The sequence below is a fragment of the Panthera pardus genome, unplaced genomic scaffold, assembly GCF_024362965.1.
Source record: "Panthera pardus isolate Hobbes unplaced genomic scaffold, ASM2436296v1 HiC_scaffold_11, whole genome shotgun sequence".
Classification (NCBI taxonomy): Eukaryota; Metazoa; Chordata; class Mammalia; order Carnivora; family Felidae; genus Panthera; species Panthera pardus.
The window spans coordinates 4,697,194-4,719,108 of NW_026526666.1; the positions used below are offsets into that span (position 1 = coordinate 4,697,194).

Here is a 21,915-nt window from a genome sequence, read left to right on the forward strand (position 1 = left end):
CCCGCAACCCTCAGTTTGTTCTCTGTATTTAAGAGTCTCTTATGGTTTGCTTCCTTCCCTGTTTTTATCTTATTTTTTCTTCAATTAAAAATAGAACCACCCTATGACCCAGCAATTTCACTACTAGGAATTTATCCAGAGGATACAAAAATGCTGATTTGAAGGGGCACGTGCACCCCGAAGTTTATAGCAGCACTATCAACAATAGCCAAATTATGGAAAGAGCCTAAATGCCTATCGACTGATGAATGGATAAAGATGTTGTGTGTGTGTGTGTGTGTGTGTGTGTACACATACACACACAGATACACACACACACACACACACACACACACACACATATACATACAATGGAATACTACTTGGCAATGAAAAAGAATGAAATCTTGCCATTTGCAACAATGTCGGTGGAGCTAGAGTGTATTATTATGCTAAAGGCAGAGAAACAGATATATGATTTCACTCATACGGAATTTGAGAAACAACAGCTAATCATAGGGGAAGGGAAGGAAAAATAACTTACGCATTTTCTTTTAAAATTATTCTTGATATTTACATTGTTTTATAATCTACTTTATAATATTTTAGACTTAATTTTATATGTAACTTGTTTTTTGTTAACTACCAGTACATTTATGTAACAGCCTTTTCATTCCTGGATTCTTTATTTTGGTTTATTTTTTCAGTCAAATGAATACATCTTTGAGTAATTTTTTCCAAATGTTGCATGTTGGCATGTCTTCAGAGCTCTTAGATATTTTAAAAATACCATTTAATTTAGTTGCCTTCATACACAAATGGCATGTATTCTAGATATTGAATTCTTGGGTCACAAATCAATCTTAACAGGTTCCTAGACATTGTTCCTTTGCATTTTGCGAACATTATAGGGATGTCCAATGTCAGACAAGTCATTCTCTCTCCTTCCCCCCTCCTCTCCTTTCCCTTTAAAATAAAATCTTTAACCAGCATGGGTCTAGATATACCCCTATTATTTTTTCTCCTAGTACTTTTGCCCTTTGGATCTGCAGACTTAGGGGTATTCTCCCCTCAGAAAAGATTATCTTTTTCATTTTTTTTCCATTTGTTTCGTGTCTTCTATTATCTTTAATTAGGTCTTCATTCTTTCTCGTAGCTATGATCTTCTCTCTTGATATTTTAATTTTCTTGTCTTTCCTTTGCATTTGATGAGCGCTTCTTAAGCATTTCCTTCATAACATTAATTTATTTTTCTTCATTGTCAGTTTGTCCTTCATAGCTTCCGACTATGATATTTATTTGAATTGCATTTTTATATTCTTACAATATTAACTCGTTGTATCTAGGTCTTCTCTATTTCTCCCTTTTTCTCAGCCTGTCCTTCTTCATCAGAGTCCAGTGTCCTGTATTATTTTTCATCTCTTTTTAAAACCTACATTTGTCTACATTTATTGAGAATGTAGAGCCAACTCTTTCTAAGATGTATTAATTTCTGGAAGTGAACTTTTTCACAAGTACGCATCTTCCTCTACATTTACATTCTCCGTCTTTCGGATTGCAGAATGTTTCAATAGGCCCCATGTTGGTTTTTTCCATTTTACTCATTCTGCTCACAGTCACTGCTGCCCATAGAGTTGGTTGATTCTCTTTGGAAGCCCCGCTGCAGTGAGGTGAGGGGCTCTTTATGTAAACTGGTTTAACAGCCCAGCAACCCAAGAAGGTGGTGAGAGAGCTGGAGTGTGGGCCTCCTAGCAGGGGGACTGAAGCTTGGCACCATTCTCCTCTTCTTGTGTGGAGAAGCCTTTGTGCCAGGGGTCAGCTTTCTGAACATCCAGCATTGGCACAGCATCGATTGCTCTCCATACAGGGGCTAACCCTGGGTGCTCTTTGGTGCTGCTGCATCCGGAATTTGCCCCAGATGCACTGCAGACTCTCTCGTTGCTATAGCGGCCACAGGAACCCCAGGACTCCCCAGTGCTTTAAATTGCTATTGACCTGGAGGGGTGAGGTGGAGTTCAGTCCATTCTCCTCACAGCAGCCGAGTGGGCTTTCTGAAACACAAATTGGATCGTGTTGTTTCTTTGCTTAAAATGCTTCAGTGGGTCCTCCTTGTCTTTGGATAGAGCTCCAAGGCTCTGTATGTAGCTCCCTCTCCAGCCATACCTCGCCTGATCCATGCCTTGTAAGTGAACCACACTGACTTTTTTTTCATTCACTCAAATGAGGCATGCTTTCTCTTCTATTCAGACCCATATACATACACTTACTTCTGCCTGAAATACTCTTCACTCTACCCTCTTTCTACACACGCTTCCACACACATTCACACTCACAACCCGGTTAACATATAAAATCTCTTTCTTTCCTGTTAACACAATTTAAAGTTTATTCAACTGTATTGCAAGTGTGACCTTAAGGTAGCATCACATGGCATACTTCTGAGTTTATTCCCGAGATATTCTGTTGTACTTATCTCTGTCTGTTTTATAGATCCATGTAGTCTCTGGAGCTAGGGTCATCTGGGTTTGGGTCACAAAGCAGTGAACAAATGGGTAAAAGAACTTTAGAAATAGTTAAAGCAGGAGATCACTGATCTTCAAATACCAAGAAAACTACTGCCATTGCTGTTAATATTTAGATATAAATTCTTGTTGTAGATGCAACCTTACTTAGGTGGTTCGAAGGGGTAGTTTGTAGGAAAATAGAATGTCAAAAAACATTACACTGCTTTTACATGGGCTGTCATTAAGTCCCACGATTGTAGCTTGCCAATGAAACATACTATCCCCAACTGGACCTTCAAAACATAGTTCTTCTCTATTCTCCTACTTTATGCTCCCAAGGCAACCTCTATCCGTTAGAACATTTAGCACTTTCTATTATAATTGTGTTTGGTTGTAAAACCCCTATTTGCAGGGTAGAAGCCCCAACTGTTTTGTTTACCAGTATAACCTCAGTGTATATAGGGTCAGGGCCTGGCACATGGTATATACGTATTTATTGAATGAATGAATGAATGAACAAGAACATTAAAAATTTCAGTTGTTGTTGGCCCAATCTTATCTTTCCAAATTCAGGGCTGTTACTGGGTTCTGTCAGAGCCTCTTCTCCCTACTTCCTGAGATACTTTAGTATTTTTCTTTGGTGTAGACCAGGTCTGTACTACATCTGTGAAAGCAGCCTAATTGTATGAGAAGATTACATTTGACAACAATATACGTATGTATCACAGAATCTGGTACCTAGAAATTACTTAATAAATATATTTTTACTATTTGAAGTCAGTAGCAGCATTAAGGAATAAAGAAAACATGGATTCTTTGTCTACTTACCTTCATGCAGATGGAGGTAATTAGAAGAGGAGGGGGGGCATCTACTGAAGAGGGCTGACTGGGGTATAGTCTTTAGGGAAATCTTAGGTTTCAGTTGAAGAGGGAAGGTATCTGCCATAGTGTAGAATTACTTTTGAGACAGTTGAAGGATTAGGATCAAAAGGCAAGATGAATTGGGTGTGTCATAAATGGAATGGAGTTCAGCAAATAAGGAGGGGATAGAATGAGAAGCTTGGGTATTGACTGGTTAATGTCAATACAGGGTAATGGAAACTTTGGGAGTATGAATAAAGGTGCAAGGGAGATGATTGGAAAGATGGTTATTATTTTGGCATTAGAATGACCTAAGTAAAATAAGACAGGTCCAGATAAACTTTTGCTTAACAAATACTTTTGAATACTTCTCAAGAAGTATTATTAGCTGGCCACTATGCTAAGTGATGGGGATTCACTGATGAAGTTAATAGCTACCACCCATTTCTTCAGGGAACTTATAGTCTAGTGAGGAACACAGACATAAATCATATACTTAACTATAAAATTTTGAACTGTAATAAATGCTTTCACAAAAAGCAGGGGTTATTAGGAGAGCATATTAACAGGCAGAACTAGTTGATTTGGGGGTAGCCCTGTAATGTCTTTTTGAGCAGGTGACATTTTAGCTATGGACAGTGAGTAAGAATTAGTCTGGGAAAGGTAGAGATGAGAGTGTTCCAGACATGGGGAACACCATGTGCAAAGACCCTGAGGAAAGACTGTGATCATTTTGAGAAACGAAAAAAAGCCAGAGTGGCTAGAGCTAGTGGTGTTCCCAAAGGAGAGACTAGAGAGATTGGCAGAAAAAAATGGATAGCATTTAGAATTTCATCCTAACTATAATGAAGTCATCAAACCCTTTGTCATCAAAGGATTTGATCAGGCAAATAGTATACATTGAGATCATTCTGGTGATTCTTTAGGAAATATATTGGTCAGGATACAGGGAAACCAGGCTTTTGAGGAGTCCTAGAAAAGCTGATGGTGTCTCGGATTGGGGCAACATTCACTGAGATTCTTGCATTTATCTGTATGTATATCCCCTCCTCCCACATTATCCCCTTAGCCACTTGCATACCCCCAGGCCTCTTATACACATTTATGTTGTTTGTGCATTAGTGCACATGTTTTCTCAGGCAGAACCTGTAGATTCCAGAGTTTATACAGAATGTTTCAACCAGCTCTAGACCCAGCCAGGACTAGGACAGTCAAGCTTATCCTCTGATCTTACACTTCTGCAGTGGAATAGAGCATCTGTGCATAGAGAAGCTTCTGTAGGACAAGGTTATGGGTGTGCTCTGCTATGATATGGAAAGATGGAACCTCCACACTTAGGAGCTTGGGTGATCGCTGGCTGGAAGGAGATACTGGAGACTGAATTCTCTTGATTTAACCACAACAGAGGAGGTAGCAGGGCCAGAGCAAGGGCCTGCCAAACTCATTTTTTATATTATTCTTCATGTGCTGATTGTTGTTGCAATGAGAGTTGACCCTTAACAGGGCCACTGATGTGATAAAAGTTTTTCCCACGCACTTCACAGTTGAGAGATGACTAGGCAGGGAAAGGACTTTATCCTGAAGTGCTAAGGGTCAGTGATCATTTCTTTTCTGTTTTTCCTTTCCTCTCACTTCACAGTCACTTGTAACTCCAAGTCAGATTGGTGGTTTGTTTGTGGTACCTTGAAAGAGCCATAATGAGCTGTTTGTATCCCAGTGTGTTGTAACTCATAAGTGGTGTCTGTTTAGAGGTCCATGGCTCACTGGGCTAGAGCTTGATGCTGATGAAGCCTCAGTCATGGTTTCCATTTCAGTACAGCTCTCTTGGGTTCACTCTCTTATATTAACTTCCAGAGGCTGTGCCCACAATCTAACTCATTCATCTTTTGATTTTAAGACCATAGGATGAGGCAGTAAGAAACGATCGACATGAAGGTGACCTACTCCAACAAAACTAATGCAGCAGACATATTTTCTGATGGTGGGTCTTTAGTATTGTCTTCCTTAGTAGCACTACTGAAGTGCCTCGCTTTTCCCCTGTGTTTCTCAATCCTGCTCTGTCTCTCAACAGCCAGCTCAGAGTCCCCTTCCTTATTCAGACGACTAACTTGATCTGCTATGACCTCACACCCCCAACATCCTTTTCAGCACTTGATGATTTCCATTTTTTAATTTTGTCTATTTCTAACATTCCTCCAACTTGTTGTGCAAATGTGGACAAGTCACCGCACCTTTCTGGCCCTAGTTTCCCTGTGTGTAAAATGAGCACATTACATTAAATCTGAAGTCTAAGGTCTGTTTTACCCAGTGCCTGGTAAAGTGCCAGATACATAAACTGAGGTGAATGGCAGCCACAGTTCCTGTCCTCAAGGAGCATATAGTCTAATAGGGGCAGAGAAAAGAATAAATAAATATATTCTTTATTCTATAAAGAATAAATATATGTATTTATTCTGTAAAGAATAAATAAATACAAAAGTTCAACTTTTGATGGTGGCAGGATAGAGTGAATTAAATAGATGCATATGGAGAAAATTGGGAAGATGTGAATTTGGATATCTAGTTAAGTTATAAGAGAAGTCAAAGAATGGGAAGTTACTAGCCATATAAATAAGAGGGAGAAGAATATTTTGAGGTGGTGAGAATAGGATATGCAGAGGTTCTTTGGTAAGAAAGAACTTAATGTTTGAGCCAACAGTAAGTCATTGTGTCTGGAGTAAAATATAGCAAGGGAAGGTGTAGATTTGAGATATATTTAAGAGGCAAAAGTGATCAGCCAGAAAATTATCAGGAGCTACGGGTGGCCCTGAGTGTTTAAGGTATCAGCCAAGGATTTGGTACTGTGACATTTCATACCAAGTTAGCCGAGACTCATGGTGGCAGTAGAGAAGGTAGTTGCTAATAACAAGTTACTTCTTTTGTCTTTTGCTGATGGGAAATGGGAAGGGCCTAGTAGCCCAGTTCCTTAGCCTCAACATTAAATAGCAGTAGCTTGCAATATCTGGCAGGTGGAAATTACTAAGAGGGATAATTGATGCCCTCAAAAACTTGCCTAACAGAGCTTTGTGCAACATATTTTGGGAGTCACCAGCCAAGTGTGTGTGTTGACACAGATGATCTCCATGCTGAGACTTGTTTGAGTGGAACATTTAGTAGCTTGGTAGGGCATGGATACAACATAGCTCTCCCTTTTCACCAGATGCGTTTGTATGCTGGGTAGCTCATAACTTAGTTCTGTCTCCTTCTCTCCCTACTAACAGAGAGCCATTTGTTTTAGTCCCTCCTATACTCTAGACGAATCTTCAAATGCAGTTTTGATCATGTCTTCCCCCATGTGTGAGCCTATAATAACTCCCCCTTGCTTGTTGTATCATATTCAGAATTCATACTAGAATTCAAAGCCTTAAATGATCTCCAACCTTTCCTCTTTTTAAACCCCAGCCAAAGAATACCCTTCAGTCATTTTGATGTCTTCAGGACCTAGTCCTACCACCCTCAGTGAGCCTTCTGCCTCCAGCTCAGGTTAATGCTTTCTTGCCATGGAGTAGTGGGGAGAGCCAAATGACCTCAGACCATGCACCAACCCCTCCAGATGACCACCGTAAACTCTTCCTATTTCAATATTCAGTGACTTTCCGCCTTTATTCTCATCTGTACCAAGGGTGTTCTTTAATTATCACATGCTTCCTGCCTTCTCAGTGTGCTTTATGATCCTAGGATCAGAGATCTAGCCTGCAGATCTTGTTGATTGAAAGCAAGGCTGGAAACTGCTGTAGTGAGAAGGGCAGTAGATTTGGAGCCAGACTGATCTGGATTTGAATGGCAGTGCTCTCACTTACTAGTTTATGACCTTTCTGACCCTCATGTTTCTTATTCTTAGGCTTCTGCATTGATTTCCTCCTGTGCCAAGAAGTGGTGGCCTGAAGGAGGGGCAGTATCTTAGCAGGCATTCCAATGGGAATTTTGGAGCAAGCACTTGTAGTGGCCTCCCAGCTTACCATTTTCCTCATTCTGGTTTGTAGAATTGGAATGAAGAGTAAAAAAATTCTGGCAGAAATGAGTCTGAGAGGGAATGTTTTTCTGGAGAAATGTTCCTGAATCTTAGAGAAAAATGACCCATTTTGTAGAAAGTAATTTATAAGCCAGTGCGCTTTTGGCTCTCTACATTTGGTTACTCTGACAAACATTATCTAACAGATAGATATACAGTTCTCAGGTGTTCTAATCTTCAACAACAATCCCATTCAAAAAATAGCAAACTGTACCTAAAAGTACATTTGATTTTTGGATAATAATTTGAGTGTTGAATTTTTCCAGTAATCTGATCATGTGAGTAATGATTTGAGTCCTTCCAATCCTTCTTCACCCTCTTCACTTCCTCGTGCCTTCATGAACTTGGGAAACTGAGGCACACAAAGACAGTTTTGATACGGTCAGACTCACACCTCAAATCTTCATTAAAAGTTTTAGGGGTGCCTGGGTGGCTCAGTCAGCTAAGTATCTGACTTCGGCTCAGGTCATGGTCTCATGGTTCCTGAGTTCAAGCCCCGTGTCAGGCTCTGTGCTGACAGCTTGGAGCCTGGAGCCTGCTTCGGATTCTGCATCTCCCTCTCTCTCTCTCTGCCCCTCCCCTGCTTGCACTCTGTCTCTCTCTCAGAAATAAATAATAAACATTAAAAAAAGAAAAGAGTTTTAGAGGTAGGCAGCTCTGGTTTAAATCCTGCTTCCCCTGCTCTCCCTGCCTGACACCAGTTATTTTACCTCTCTGAGCCTATTTCCTCGACTCTAAATGAGATAAATTTTGTGACAGCTCAGCACAATGCCTGGTTCAAAGCAGGGAAACAATGACTCTTGGTTTCCTTTCCCAGGGGTACCAAATATCCATTCCAAGCATTGTTTTATTTACCTAGTCTGTCTTACTATAATATTTAAGTGTCTGAATATTATGTTACGTAAGAAATACATACGAGATATTTTTAAACGCACAGTGTCCTATACTCAGAACTATCACAGAGCCAGTCAAAAAGAAAAAGAACATCCAAATTGCTCAGATTCACCACATAAGTTTGGTTTGAGGGTACACTAGATATTTGAGTTAGCTTAAGAGACAAGACTCTCAGTAATCTCCAGGTTACAGTACCTCTTTACCTACTTCTTAGTCATGTTTTCATTTCTAAATCCCACCTGTATCCTAATTACATGTCTGTCTTTACTCTGATGCAGCATTTCTGCCTGTAGAGTAAGGGAGCAGCGCTTTCTGCAATAAATGACATCATGTGCCCTGGGGGAAGTGATTGCCTGTGCGTGTATGCAGACTCACTCACTCACTCACTCACTCAGTTCGTATTAGTTAATACTGGGGGGTGCAGTTGACAGATCCCCATCTGAAATTAGGGAAACCTACTGAAAGGGCCATCTCTCATTATGAGCATTTGGGCTTCAGGAACAACTGGAACCAACAACTTGAATGCCACCATGATTCTGTTTTTCTCCTTGCACTTCTGATTCACCCCTATCACTTTGTAGACCAGCCACTTTATCCTTTTGGTCCATGTGGCAAAGGGTCCCTAGTCCAAAAATTTAGAAAAGGGACATAGTGATAACAGCTTGTGTCAGATGCCCATCCTGGGTCAGTCAGCTAGATTAGGAGGTCATGATCGTGTAAAGATATGGTGACTCCTTCAAGAATTATATGGATGAAGTGGGGTGAGGAGAAGCACACAGAATGGGGGTGATGAGCACAGAGTTCCAGAGATGCCCACACACCCATCCTGCCATCCTGGTCAGTGAGATTTTAGCTAGGGATACAAAAAAATATTCCGAACTGAGGTTGTTTACAGCCAAGTGATGGGAGATGGATGTAGAATCAAGTAAGTGCAATAGAGTAATGCTAGTTCTTTTTTTTTTTTTTTTTTTTTTTTTTTTTTGAGAGAGAGACAGTAGGAGTAGGGGAGGGGCAGAGAGAGAGGGAGACACAGAATCCGAAGCAGGCTCTAGGTCTGAGCTGTTAGCACAGAGCCCGACACAGGGCTCAGGCCCACGAACCATGAGATCACGACCCGAGCTGAAGTCAGTCGCTTAACCGACTGAGCCACCCTGGTGCCTCAGATGGTAGTTCTGTAATAATGGGTGTACAGGTTAGATTAGGGTAAAGAATAGACAGTCAGTTAGGTTAGATCAGATACAACTAACTTCTGTTAGCAGTGATGGCTACACAGCTGGGCACATTGAAGGCTTTCTGAAAAGAGCCACTTGAGTTATTGTTAGGAATTCTAGGGACTAGGGATAGCCTTGGCATTTTCTGAGTATAAACATCATGTGCTTTTTTATTGAGAGGCCTCTTCACCAGCATGCCTTTTTAAATTATTCATCGAATTCTTTAACAAAGATAGAATTAAAGGACACCTTGAGGGTTTTTTTTTTTTTTTTTTTTTTTTTTTTTTTTTTTTTGAGTTTCAGCCACTTGTGTTGTGTTTTGGAGAATTCAGATGATCTGAAGATGAGTTCCCTTTGATAGCTGTCTAAACTGATATTCATTAATTTGTTTCATAATCCATGTGGTCTGGCACTAAATTGCTTGTTAATCACAGATTCCTTGCTTGTAAGCTGAAGACATGCTTTTGTTCCTTATCACAGAGCCCGAGAGCTTTTGTCATAGGCCCCATCCTTTGCTGTTATAGTGACCTGCCTTATATCCATAAGTGGTCTCGCATATTGTCCTTCAGTTTGGTCTTTTTCAGACAGATCAAACCAATCCTTTTTCCGTCTTCTATATCACTGGGTCACTTTTCTGCATCTTATTCCACAAATCCACATCCTTGAAGGTTGGGTGCCACAGGCTGTGCACAGTTTGCTCCAATTTCGTCCGTCATCTTGGTGTTGCCTTTCACCTCTACAGTTTACCAAAGCTTTTCATGTCCTTCATCTCTGCTGCCTACCTTCTCTCATCCTTTCTTTTATTTCTTAATTAAACTTTTTGTTTTGAGATTATCATAGTTTCACATGCAGTATGAGAATTAATACAGAGAGATACCCTATATTGTTTACCAAGGCTCCCCCAATGATAACATCATCATGCAAATCTGTTGTACAGTATCATAACCAGGATGTTGACGTTGATACAGTCAGGATATAGAACAACTGCCTTGACATTTTGACATTTAGATTCCTTCTAATCATTCACTCCTGTTTTTCACTCCTCTCCTATATTCTTCTTCCCACTTCTCACTTACATATTCATTGCCCCAGGGATTTAACTGAGTTAAGGATGCTGCAAGACTAATTTTTTCTTTAACAGGTTGGCTAAATTCTCACGTCAGAATTTCTAGGAATGGCAGTTTCCATTCCTCTTTATTTGTCTGGAATAGATATCATGTGGATTGTTTATGGTAGCCCTAAAATTCCCATGAAGACCTGGTCCGCTGTGAGTTCCACTTGCCTGAATTTCAGGCAGGTCACATGAGGATGAGGCATGTGCGGGAGCTGGTGTGGTACTAATTCTTTGGGACTTCAGAGCCCTAATCAAAGGCACTTTCTTCCCCCAAAGGACAGTTCTGCACAGAGGATGTAGACGAGTGTCTGCTGCAACCTAACGCTTGTCAGAACGGAGGCACCTGCACCAACCGCAACGGGGGCTATGGCTGCGTGTGTGTCAATGGCTGGAGTGGAGACGACTGCAGTGAGAACATCGATGACTGCGCCTTCGCCTCCTGCACTCCCGGCTCCACGTGCATTGACCGCGTGGCCTCCTTCTCTTGCATGTGCCCTGAAGGAAAGGCAGGTGAGGCCAGCAGGACAGAACTGGAGTTCACGGAAGGGGCCGGGGAGCATTCAGGATCTTTTAATGAGCATCTGTAGGAACATGTTAGTCAAGTGTCAATTCTGGAAGTGTAATTGCTAGCTCAAGTGCTATGAAAGTAGTCTTCTTTAGGGCTTTTGGCTCTCATCTTAAATCTGCATACCTCAGTTTTTCATCCCCCTAAAATGAAAGTTAGTAACTATTGCCTTGGGAACTTCTGTTGACCTCCTTAAGATTTGAGGCTGAAAAGCACCTCAGGAATTAAGGTTAATTTCTCAGAAATGAAGACCAAATTACCAATAAATGGATTTAGGAACTTCATTTTGAGAAGAACTCTTTTACTCAGAAGGAGTTGGGAGGAGAGAAACATTTGAATGCATTCCAACTCTCAGTGTCTATGGAAATATTCCTCTAAGGGAAGAATTTTACTAACTGCAAAGTTAGTTGCTCTAGTCTCTGAAGGTAACAGCTCCCAGTCCTAGGGGTAGATAGCAGTGAAGGGAGGAATGTGACAGAAGAAGATAGCTTAACTGAGAATTTTGTACCCAGCACTTTTGAAATGTTCTCATTTCGGCTTTTGGAAAGGCCCCACCTCTAGCTTTGTAGACGAAGCATTAGTTACCTGTTCTTAAGCTAATTGCAGACTGGAAAATCCAGTTCCCATGTGAATTACATGGAACATGGGACCTAGTAATACCTTTAGAGTCCTGGGGGCACTTGAGCCAGGAATGTTGACACTATTAAAAAGCTACTCTAGTATAGGCTTATGATGTTCAGCTGTTTTTTGTTTTTGTTTTTGTTTTGTCTTCTGAGGCTAGTCAAATCCTGGTGGCCCCATGATCGTCAGGTAGCAAGCATAATTTTAGGAAAGTAGTCGCTAAATAAAATATAATAAAATATAAGAGACATGCAGTATTTGGAATATGTAGTAAAAAATTATTTGTTGTTTATTTGAAATTCAAGTTGAACTGGACATCCTCTATTTTTATTTGCTAATCTGGCAGCCCTCTCAGAAGGCTCTCTCCATTTTCATGTCACCATCCTCTGACCATCTCACTTTATGGCCTAGGATGCCTGTACCCTTGAGGAGAGGTCTACCTGGGGGCTTAGGGTCAGAGCACGAAGGTTGTCCACAGAAGCTCCTTGCTTGCTGCTGGCTGCAGCATGTCCCTAAGGTAGGATTAGGCAAAGGGGAAGTTGCCTCTAAATCTCCATGTTGGACTTTGGTGAGGTGAGCATAAGATTTTCCCAACTCCATGAAAGAGAAAACTCTTCCTCAAGTAAGGGACATTTTTTCTTTGTTCTCCTTGCCCCACCCTGTGTGACAGGTCTCTTGTGTCATTTGGATGATGCATGCATCAGCAATCCTTGCCATAAGGGGGCACTGTGTGATACCAACCCCCTGAACGGGCAGTATATTTGCACCTGCCCCCAAGGCTACAAAGGCGCTGACTGCACAGAAGATGTGGATGAATGTGCCATGGGTAAGTACACGGAACCTTCCCTATGCCTCATGGTGTCTGTCGAGCTCAGTGAGCATTCAGACAGAAGCACATTTTACTCTAGGAGCATGTTATACCCAAACCTCCGATCTCTCCTGTTACATGCTTACTGTTTATAACCCCCCAATGTAAACATATATTCTCTTCTAAGAACTGAGTAAATGGAAAGTCTGTACCTGATTCCTAACAGGAAGCCCTACCCAAGTGACAGTTCGGGCAAAAGAACAGAGATGCACAAGAGTTGAAATTGCTTTAGTCTTGCCTTGCCTTGGCTTCTTCCTTTCTTCTTTGTATTTTAAGGAAGAAAATAGTAAATTGAGAACCGGATTATTAAAGGCCTAGCCCTAATGCTATCATTATGCAGAGTCAGATCCACTTCTGCAATCCATATTTGTGGAAATTCTGTCAAAGTACTTTGATTCCAGTAATTGGTGCTTGTGTTTTCTAGCCAATAGCAATCCTTGTGAGCATGCAGGAAAATGTGTGAATACAGATGGTGCCTTCCACTGTGAATGTCTGAGGGGCTATACAGGGCCTCGTTGCGAGTTGGATATCAATGAGTGCCATTCCGACCCCTGCCAGAACGATGCGACCTGTCTGGATAAGATTGGAGGCTTCACGTGTCTGTGCATGCCAGGTACATGGGCCCGTCAGTATGTGGGATCTAGACAAGAGACAGTGCCCTGCAGTTCTCTTAGGCGGAGCACTCAGTACAGGGTGGCAATCCCATGAGCTCTGTCAGCATTGAATTCCCAATAATGACAGGGTTCCTAGCCAAGGGGACCCTTAAGGAGTAAGGCAGTGCTAGAATTCTTAGAGTGATGGACACTAAATTAAACAAGTCCATATATCAACATCAGTTACATGTAAGAGAAAAATTCAGAAGTGATTGTTTTTATGCAAGTATTCTTTGGTTTAACAAAGGATTTACCATAACAGTCCTATAAATAGCAAGGTTTCCTAATCTCTTGATACATTATAAATACCATACTATTCCATTTATAAAAATTATTTTACCCGTAATTGTTTAGGAACTTGCTATTTATCCGTAGTAATGTGCATATTGTTAGTTGTACTCTGGAGTGCTTCTACAGAAACCATTTCTTGAATTCTCAGAGAGCACAGGTAAGTCCAGTTTAAAATGACGTTTGAGGGGCGCCTGGGTGGCTCAGTCAGTTGAGTACTGATCCCAGTATTGTGGGATCAAGCCCCTTGTCGGGCTCCACGCTGAGCATGGAGCCTGCTTAAGATTCTGTCTTCCCCTGCCCCTCTGCCCCTCTCCCCCACTTGTGTTCTCTCTCTCTAAAAAAAAAATAATAATAATTTAAAAAATGAAAAAATGACATATGATAGTGGCTGCTTTACTTGATTAAACCTGCTAGCCAGTCTAGCACTGGAAGGCCCTCCTGACCTTGACTTGTACCCTGAGAGCAACAGGATCGCCAGGTCAGCGGGTCTGTGTGAACATTGACTGGGGACCCTATGGGCCTGGCACTGCTCTGAAAGTGAAGCAGGGCCTGGTCAGAGAATGTGGGAGTGTCTTTGCTGGCATGCTATATTTTACCAGTGTCTTTGGAGGTAACCTTTTCTCCCTCTTCACAGTGATGCGCGTTTCTCACCGTATGCTCCTATCTCACTGATACTTGCAGTGACTATTTCCCATCAGGGGAGACTCCGCTTTGCCTTCTGCAGAAATGTTCATGCTCATAGAGGATGTAGTCATCTGCAAATTTGTGCTTTCTTGGCTAGAATATGCCTTTCTTTCTAAGCCACTTGTGTGGTCTAATTTGTTCAGGTTTCAAAGGTGTGCATTGTGAATTGGAGATAAACGAATGTCAGAGCAACCCTTGTGTGAACAATGGTCAGTGTGTAGATAAAGTCAATCGCTTCCAGTGTCTGTGTCCGCCTGGTAAGTGCCCACCACCTGCCCCTGTTTTCTTTGAAAGCACAAAGCTGACTGACCACAGGGAAGGGAGGAGGAGAGAATGTGTGTGGGCTGTACATGAGGAAGTCATTAAAGTGAGCACTTCGGAATCGGAGTGTGTACAGAAACGGGGAGTTTGTTTCAGCTAGTGTATCATCCAAATCCTTTGTGGCCAGAAGTCCAAGTCTATTCTGAATGGCCCATGACCTCTCTGTCTGTGTATATATTTCAGAAAGTTCATACCTCACAGAAGCCTTAGTTGTAGGCTATTCAGGGATTTTCCCCCGCCATGGGTCATATTCTTCAAGCCCCTCTGTGAGACTTTTATTGTTAGATATTTCACCCTAGGTCCAGAAACAGACAACACAAGTCAGTTTTTTCCAAAGAATGCTCTGTGTCTCCTTTTGCCCCCCAAAGCTACTGTTGAAGACATGCCAAATTTTCTGCCACAGACAATAGCCTCTCCTTGTTATTTCTCCAGAGAGAAGGTCCCGGTCCTCTGAAGCTACCCTCACTTGTTTGAGGGCTCCATGTATAACCATTCTGTCCCTACTTCAGCTGCAAGTGAAATCTGTACTGGGAATAAACAGAGGTTGAGACACACACAGTTGTCTCTGATGCCCTGAGCTTCACCCGGTTATCCCAGTTACCTGCTGGGGAGAATAATTTTATGTTTGCTGAGCCACTGGTTTAAGCCCTTTGTAGACCTTAGATGGATAGACATAGGGGAATCCTTTGACTCGTGTCATCACTCTGCCCTTTTAAGGTTTCACTGGGCCAGTTTGCCAGATTGATATTGATGACTGTTCCAGTACTCCGTGTCTGAATGGGGCAAAGTGTATTGATCACCCAAATGGCTATGAATGCCAGTGTGCCACAGGTAAGATTGTTCTCACTTTCTGTTCACCTGATATGTCTGTCCGAACAAAATAGGAGGCTGTCCTCTACTCGCTGCCCTACCAGGCCAGTCCACTAATGAGCTGCTCTGTGTTTAAAGAGAGCTGCTTCCAGCATAGTTTTTGCTTCTCTCACGGTTTTCTCCTACAACACCTGCCTCCTTCTCCACCACAATAGTGGCCTAGCTTGGACATTTCCATTTGGTGTCCAGGTCTTTCTGGGATAGATTTTGGCAGCGGTGAGTTTCCAGCTGGCTTGACTTACTCCTTTGGGAAAGGGAAGAATTCCAGCTGAAAGCTATTTTTCACTAGGGCTTCTCAGCAGGAGACCTGTCTCTGTGTTTTTTGAGGCAAGTGATTGAACAAAGGCCCAGAAGTCTAAGGGCCATTGTGTGCAAGTGCAGAGGTTTTCCGAGTAAAAGACTGCCCAGCCCGAGAGTCAGGTGTGTTATCTGAATGGGAGAGAGAACTCTGGGAAAGTTTAGGTCCTCTTTCCTGACTTCTGCTACTACAGTGAAAAAGAATCTGTTTACACATATTCTGCATTTCTGATCTGTGGCCACATTTCTCATTTGGGAGTGGATTTGATTAAGTCAAACGTCCCTTATTACACATTTGCTTTTACACAGACCAGTATTATAGAGAAGGACTAGAAATTATTAGAAAAGATGATTTCTCAATTTATTTTTTATATGACCGCATAAGGGAAAAAGAAGTTATGAATATAATTCCAGACCTGTTTCTTATTTTGGAAGATTGATTCTTAAAGGATTTTAAACATCATGTGCATGATTTCTTTCTGATGACAGAAAAGCAAACTAAGTCACAAAAATAAACACAGAGAATTAGTGTTTCAGTAGTACTGGAACATTACCATTTACTGGGCCTCTTTAGATTAGGTCCCGTCAGATGAACCAGTTCACTTCTTTCTCTTTTTGCAAACTGTTGTTTTTGGTTGGAGGAGTTCCAGATTTTGTCCTCCTCTGGCCAGATTATCCTCATGGACAATAACCTCTGGAGAGAGTTTAAAAATCTTGAACTCGGGGCGCCTGGGTGGCGCAGTCGGTTAAGCGTCCGACTTCAGCCAGGTCACGATCTCGCGGTCCGTGAGTTTGAGCCCCGCGTCAGGCTCTGGGCTGATGGCTCGGAGCCTGGAGCCTGTTTCCGATTCTGTGTCTCCCTCTCTCTCTGCCCCTCCCCTGTTCATGCTCTGTCTCTCTCTGTCCCAAAAATAAATAAAAAACGTTGAAAAAAAAATTAAAAAAAAAAAAAAATAAATAAAAATCTTGAACTCATGTTTGAAAGGAAGAGATCCCACCCCACCCCTCGCCTTTCTTTAAAATCCTTTAAAAGGGATTTAAAGTTGAATGAAGTCTTATTTTCCCTTTTTCTTTTAATGCTCATAAACTTTCATTCATTTTAATTAACAGGTACTTACTAAAAACTTAGTATATATGTAAGCACAGTACTCTGGGAGCGTTTAAGAGGGATAAAGAAAAGTTCTCTGTATACTAAGGTCAGAATTGGGAAGATAAGATACACGTAACCATTAATACAGTATCTGTATGTTGGGTTTTGGAAGAAAGGGATAGAGAGGTAAAAATATAATGGAAAAATATTGAGAGCTAGTCCCCACTGAAGCCCAGTATGAAATGATGATGCAGTTAAAGTATCTCTGCAGTGAAACCCACTGATCATTTTGAGAAAGGTATTTGAATTCTACAAATTTTATTTGAAAAACTTTGTTTTAAACACAACTCTCTAGGATTGCCTTATAAATGGTTTGTTTCAGCTGCTCGTTGGCTGCGGTAGAAATGTTAGGACATGAGGTCTATAGTGGATGTGGCTGCACTTATATTCAGGTGTGGAGTCTGCCTTGGTTTTTAAGCCTTCTTGGTAAAATTCCTTTCAAGGATTCACTGGTGTGTTGTGCGAGGAGAACATCGACAACTGTGACCCTGATCCTTGCCACCATGGCCAGTGTCAGGATGGGATTGATTCCTACACCTGCATCTGCAACCCGGGGTACATGGGTGCCATCTGCAGTGACCAGATAGATGAATGTTACAGCAGCCCTTGCCTGAATGATGGTCGCTGCATTGACCTTGTAAATGGCTACCAGTGCAACTGCCAGCCGGGCACGTCAGGTAAGCCTGCTCTCTTTATGTCTCCTCTGGAGTTTTTACTCTTTCTCAAAAACAATTTGCACAGATATCTCAGACTTTCTTGGCATATGCTTCAATACCTAAAAAACAGTCCTGATTCTGAAAAGCACAGCCAAAGCTTCAGCCAGAAACATCTCAGTCTCTAGTCAGTGGAGAAATTAGAGACAATAGTTTTGCAAAACTGATGACTCTGTGTGTGTGTGTGTGTGTGTGTGTGTGTGTGTGTGTGTGTGTGTGTTTTATTAGAAGAAGACACCCCACCTCAAAAAATAGAAATTATTATTTAAAATTGGAAACCCTCTTGCCTTTGTGTCTTGATTTGATTGTCCTTTTCCCTTGAACTTCCACCCCACTCAGAGTAATGAAGCTGGCCCTTTTCCTTCTTGCTCCCTCCTGTCCTTCCAGTTGTGTTTTTCTCTGTTTCAGAGTCCAGTATCTTTAACGTGACACTTTTCTTCTGCCGTGTTTCGGGTGGACCTTGGGCATTTGGGGGAATTCTCAGGGAGAGCAGAGACTTCACAGCACGGTCCAGTCATTGTAAATTAGAATGCACAGCCACCGTTTCCCACCCCCGAGTTCAGTGCTGTTTCCCCGACTCTGGTTGAGTGACTGCTCGTTAGTTGGGAGGGCATGCTGCTCCTTGCTGGGGGAATGTTGAGTTATTTTCTCAGGCGGCAGCATTTCGCAGGTCTCACTGGAGTCTGTTTTACTTATTTGAGGAATAATTATGGTCACAACTGTGGTTAATGGACAGAGAAGTACTATGTCTCAGATCAAAGAAAATGTATTAGTGGAAGATTAACTAGTGTGTGCCTTTGTTAGAAGGGAACCTGCCAATACAAGAGAGTGATTTATTGAGAACTCATTCTTGATTTAAGGAAAATGGCCTACATAGGGGGCAAAGGTGGGGGAGGTGGTTAACTGCCCTCATTTTATTTTGTTATTTCCAAATCCATTTCTTCAAACTTGTCAAAGGCCCTGGTCTTCGTCCAGGACCTCATACATGCCAAGTTTGAAAACAAAGTCCTTTTTGAGTTGCTCAAGCATACGAAAAACATCCCATGCCTTCACAGTTGAAAGTGCCTTCCCCCTCCCCACGTTTAGATAACTCACTAAAAGGGCTGAATAGATCTTTGTGAAGCCTTCCAAAAGCAATTTGCTTCCGGGCTGGTCCCCAGACATGAGAAATTGCAGTACGAAAAGAAATTTGAGAGATTTACAAGCAATTGAATGAACGCCTTTAGAATGGTGGGGCTGTTTTAGGCTTTGCTATCATTCCCATTATAACAAACATACTAGAAACCTGGGTGAGTGGTGGGTTGGCAAGCACTTTGTTTTCTCTGGGATTATATCATTATGCCAGGATGTATCAGGTGTATTCCCTGGGGAGGACAGAGAAGGCAAGGTGTAAGTAGCTGTCACTGAGAAATGCAAGAAGTAAATATGAGTGGTGTGCAGGCAGCATAGAGTGAAGGCCCCAAAACCTCTCAGAAAACTGCCAAATCTCTTCCTGTGGCTGTTGGGAGAATTAAAGCAAAGAGATGTAGGCGTTATAAAAAAATCTTGGTCTATAATGGGTGGAGAAAGACCTGACATGTACTGCGGGCCTAGATGGACGGGTCTCTTTTAATTAATCATTCTGAATAGAGTTTTGAGTTCTAGAGTGAGAATCCATAACCCATTCATAACTTGGTCCTAAGTTGGTAGGTTGGATTTTGGATGAGTATAAACAGAAGGGGTACTTTACCATGTGCTAGTTAGAATTGTGGTTTCTCACTTACTGGGTACTTAAAGTGAGATAAATAACCCAGAATCACTTCTGAGGCTTCTTTCACCCATGGTCTTATGATGGGAAACTGTTTTAAGTAAGTTTCTTAAGGTTTTAAGTCACAGAAACCAACCTGACTAGTTTAAGGATTCCTTAGCAAACAAGCAAACGATAACTACAGAATAGACAAAAGATCTAGTGAAAGCACACAGAAGTATCTTACAGATTCCAAGTGAGAATTGATTGGTAAAGCTTTGCAGAGATTATCAGGAAACAGAGCAATTTATAGACCACAGTTCATATAGTCCCACAGTTCATATTCCAGTGTCCCAATGAGAAAATTACATTGGCTCATCTTGGGCATGGTGTCTGGTCCTACTCAAATAAAATATAGCCTCCTGCGGCCTGCCATGGTTGATTGTAGGTGAATGGGGGTTATCAGTCAAGGCTAGACACATCTCCTAAAAGTATCCAGGAGTATGGAAACTCTCGCCTCATTTGTGGCTAGTGAGGCAGCATGGCCTCGTTCATCACAGAGTGACCAGTATGGTGTGGTGAAGGGGACAGAATCCAAAGTGCCTGGTTCACATCCTGGCTGTACTGCCGTAGTTGTGCAAGTCCACGATACGGTGGGTGTATTACAACTTGATGTACCAGTTGAGTGAGAAAACTAAAGAAAACTTATGTGAAGTGGGAGGCAGAGTACTTGCACATAATAATGGCTCAATAAATTTTAACGTAATTATTATTAATAAATATTAATACAAAATATGAGTGAATCAAAATTTTTACAACTTTCAATGGAAATTTTGTTAGTTTAAAGCCTAGTTTTACTGGGCTTTAGTTTTAGAATTTTTAAACTACCAAAGCGTTTTTCTATGAATGGGAAATAAGACATCACTAAATTCATGTTAAGTACATAACAAAGTATCATGAGTATTTTTATAAGATGATGGTAAAAATTATGACTGCTATATCCTTGCTGTTTAGTTACCCATATCTACAATTACACCTTTATTAATATAGCTCTATCTAGGGTTGGCTGTATACTCTTTAGATTTCTTAACACCTAGCATCACATGCTATTTTTGTGGTAATACTGCATGGTTTCTTTTCTACTTTTATCTTTGCAGGTGTTAATTGTGAAATCAATTTTGATGACTGTGCAAGTAACCCTTGTGTCCACGGAGTCTGTATGGATGGCATTAATCGTTATAGTTGTGTCTGCTCACCGGGATTCACAGGTAACACCTTTTTTGTTGGGAGGTCCCTTCTTCAGCCCCATCACTTTGGGAAAGGGGCATATGAAGGAAAATCACTTTTCAAATGTTTCCTATTTCTTTGTCTCTTTGAAGGTTAGAAATGTGTTTCTGTACTTCTCTGGCCTAGTTTTCTACTAATAGGCCTTCCATAAATCATAACATGAAACTTTTCCTCAGTTAGGGTTTTTAGACCACATGTTTTTGGTTTTTTTTTTTTTTTACATTTTATTTATTTTTGAGAGAGAGAGGGAGACAGAGCACAAGTTGGGGAGAGGCAGAGAGAGAGAGGGAGACAGAATCTGAAGCAGGCTCCAGGCTCTGAGCTGTCAGCACAGAGCCCAACGCGGGGCTTAAACTCACAAGCCGTGAGATCATGACCTGAGCCAAAGTTGGATGCTTAACCGACTGAGCCACCAGGTGCCCCTTTAGACCACATGTTATAGCTACCTGAAAAGCATTTCTAGTCAGACCATGAGTTTCTGTCACTGTGCTTGAGTTATATAGCTTTTACTGCCACCTTTAATTTGCTACACTTAGTGAATGCCTTCCACAAAAGTATAGCCAAGATAAAATTCTATGAAAACACTAAATGCTTTTTTCTGAGTACTTCCTCTTATGGGAGATTGTTGGATGAGGCCAGAACTTGGGAGGACCAATGTAATTATTAAAAGTAGCCAGAACATTTACACATGCACGCTTGTGTGCACACACACAAACACAAATCTCTTTCTCTCTTTTTTGTTGTAAGATTGCCTTTATCTTTTACCCTTCCGATCCAAAAATTGCTAGAGGCTATTGAGAAATCTGAGGCACCTTACTGAGACACCTGTTTGTTAATGACACCATCAGAGGGCATATACCGTGCCTATCCTATTCTTTCTAGACGGTCCCACACGCAAGCAGGCACTTACATAATAATGTTACCATTTAATAAGTACCATGTGATCATTTGCAACCAATGTGAGAAATTTCCCTCAGAGCTTTTTAAACTATGACCTCCAAAGGCATTCAGGGCCAAGTGAAGTGAATGTCTGCCTCTTGCTTGCCGGGAACTTACTTTCCGCTGTATTTCACAAACCTTTTTCCTGTTTGGGTATGATCGCGGATGCTAGGGAGTAATGTTTTCGGCCCACATGGGTCACCGTAATGTCTTCTCAGTGGAAGATCACTCAGAAGACAAGTATGATGACAGCCGTCGTATCTAGTGCCTAGCAGTGCTGGTAGTAGCCAGCTGTACTTCTGGTCCTGAAACTTGA

At 41.5% G+C, this 21,915-nt stretch overlaps 1 protein-coding gene and 1 pseudogene across 2 annotated transcripts in view; one reads left to right on the top strand and one right to left on the bottom strand.

The window, feature by feature from the left end:
* Positions 1 to 21,915, top strand: part of NOTCH2 (notch receptor 2) — a 163,875-nt gene that overhangs the window by 93,231 nt on the left and 48,729 nt on the right. For both annotated transcript variants that reach the window (XM_053890598.1, XM_019458028.2), the window contains exons 6-12: positions 10,891 to 11,124; positions 12,471 to 12,626; positions 13,093 to 13,281; positions 14,440 to 14,553; positions 15,335 to 15,448; positions 17,378 to 17,611; positions 20,531 to 20,641. In XM_053890598.1, the coding sequence (XP_053746573.1) occupies positions 10,891 to 11,124; positions 12,471 to 12,626; positions 13,093 to 13,281; positions 14,440 to 14,553; positions 15,335 to 15,448; positions 17,378 to 17,611; positions 20,531 to 20,641 (1,152 nt within the window). The remainder of the gene's footprint in view (positions 1 to 10,890; positions 11,125 to 12,470; positions 12,627 to 13,092; positions 13,282 to 14,439; positions 14,554 to 15,334; positions 15,449 to 17,377; positions 17,612 to 20,530; positions 20,642 to 21,915) is intronic.
* Positions 2,403 to 2,759, bottom strand: LOC109272167 (ubiquitin-conjugating enzyme E2 D3-like; annotated as a pseudogene).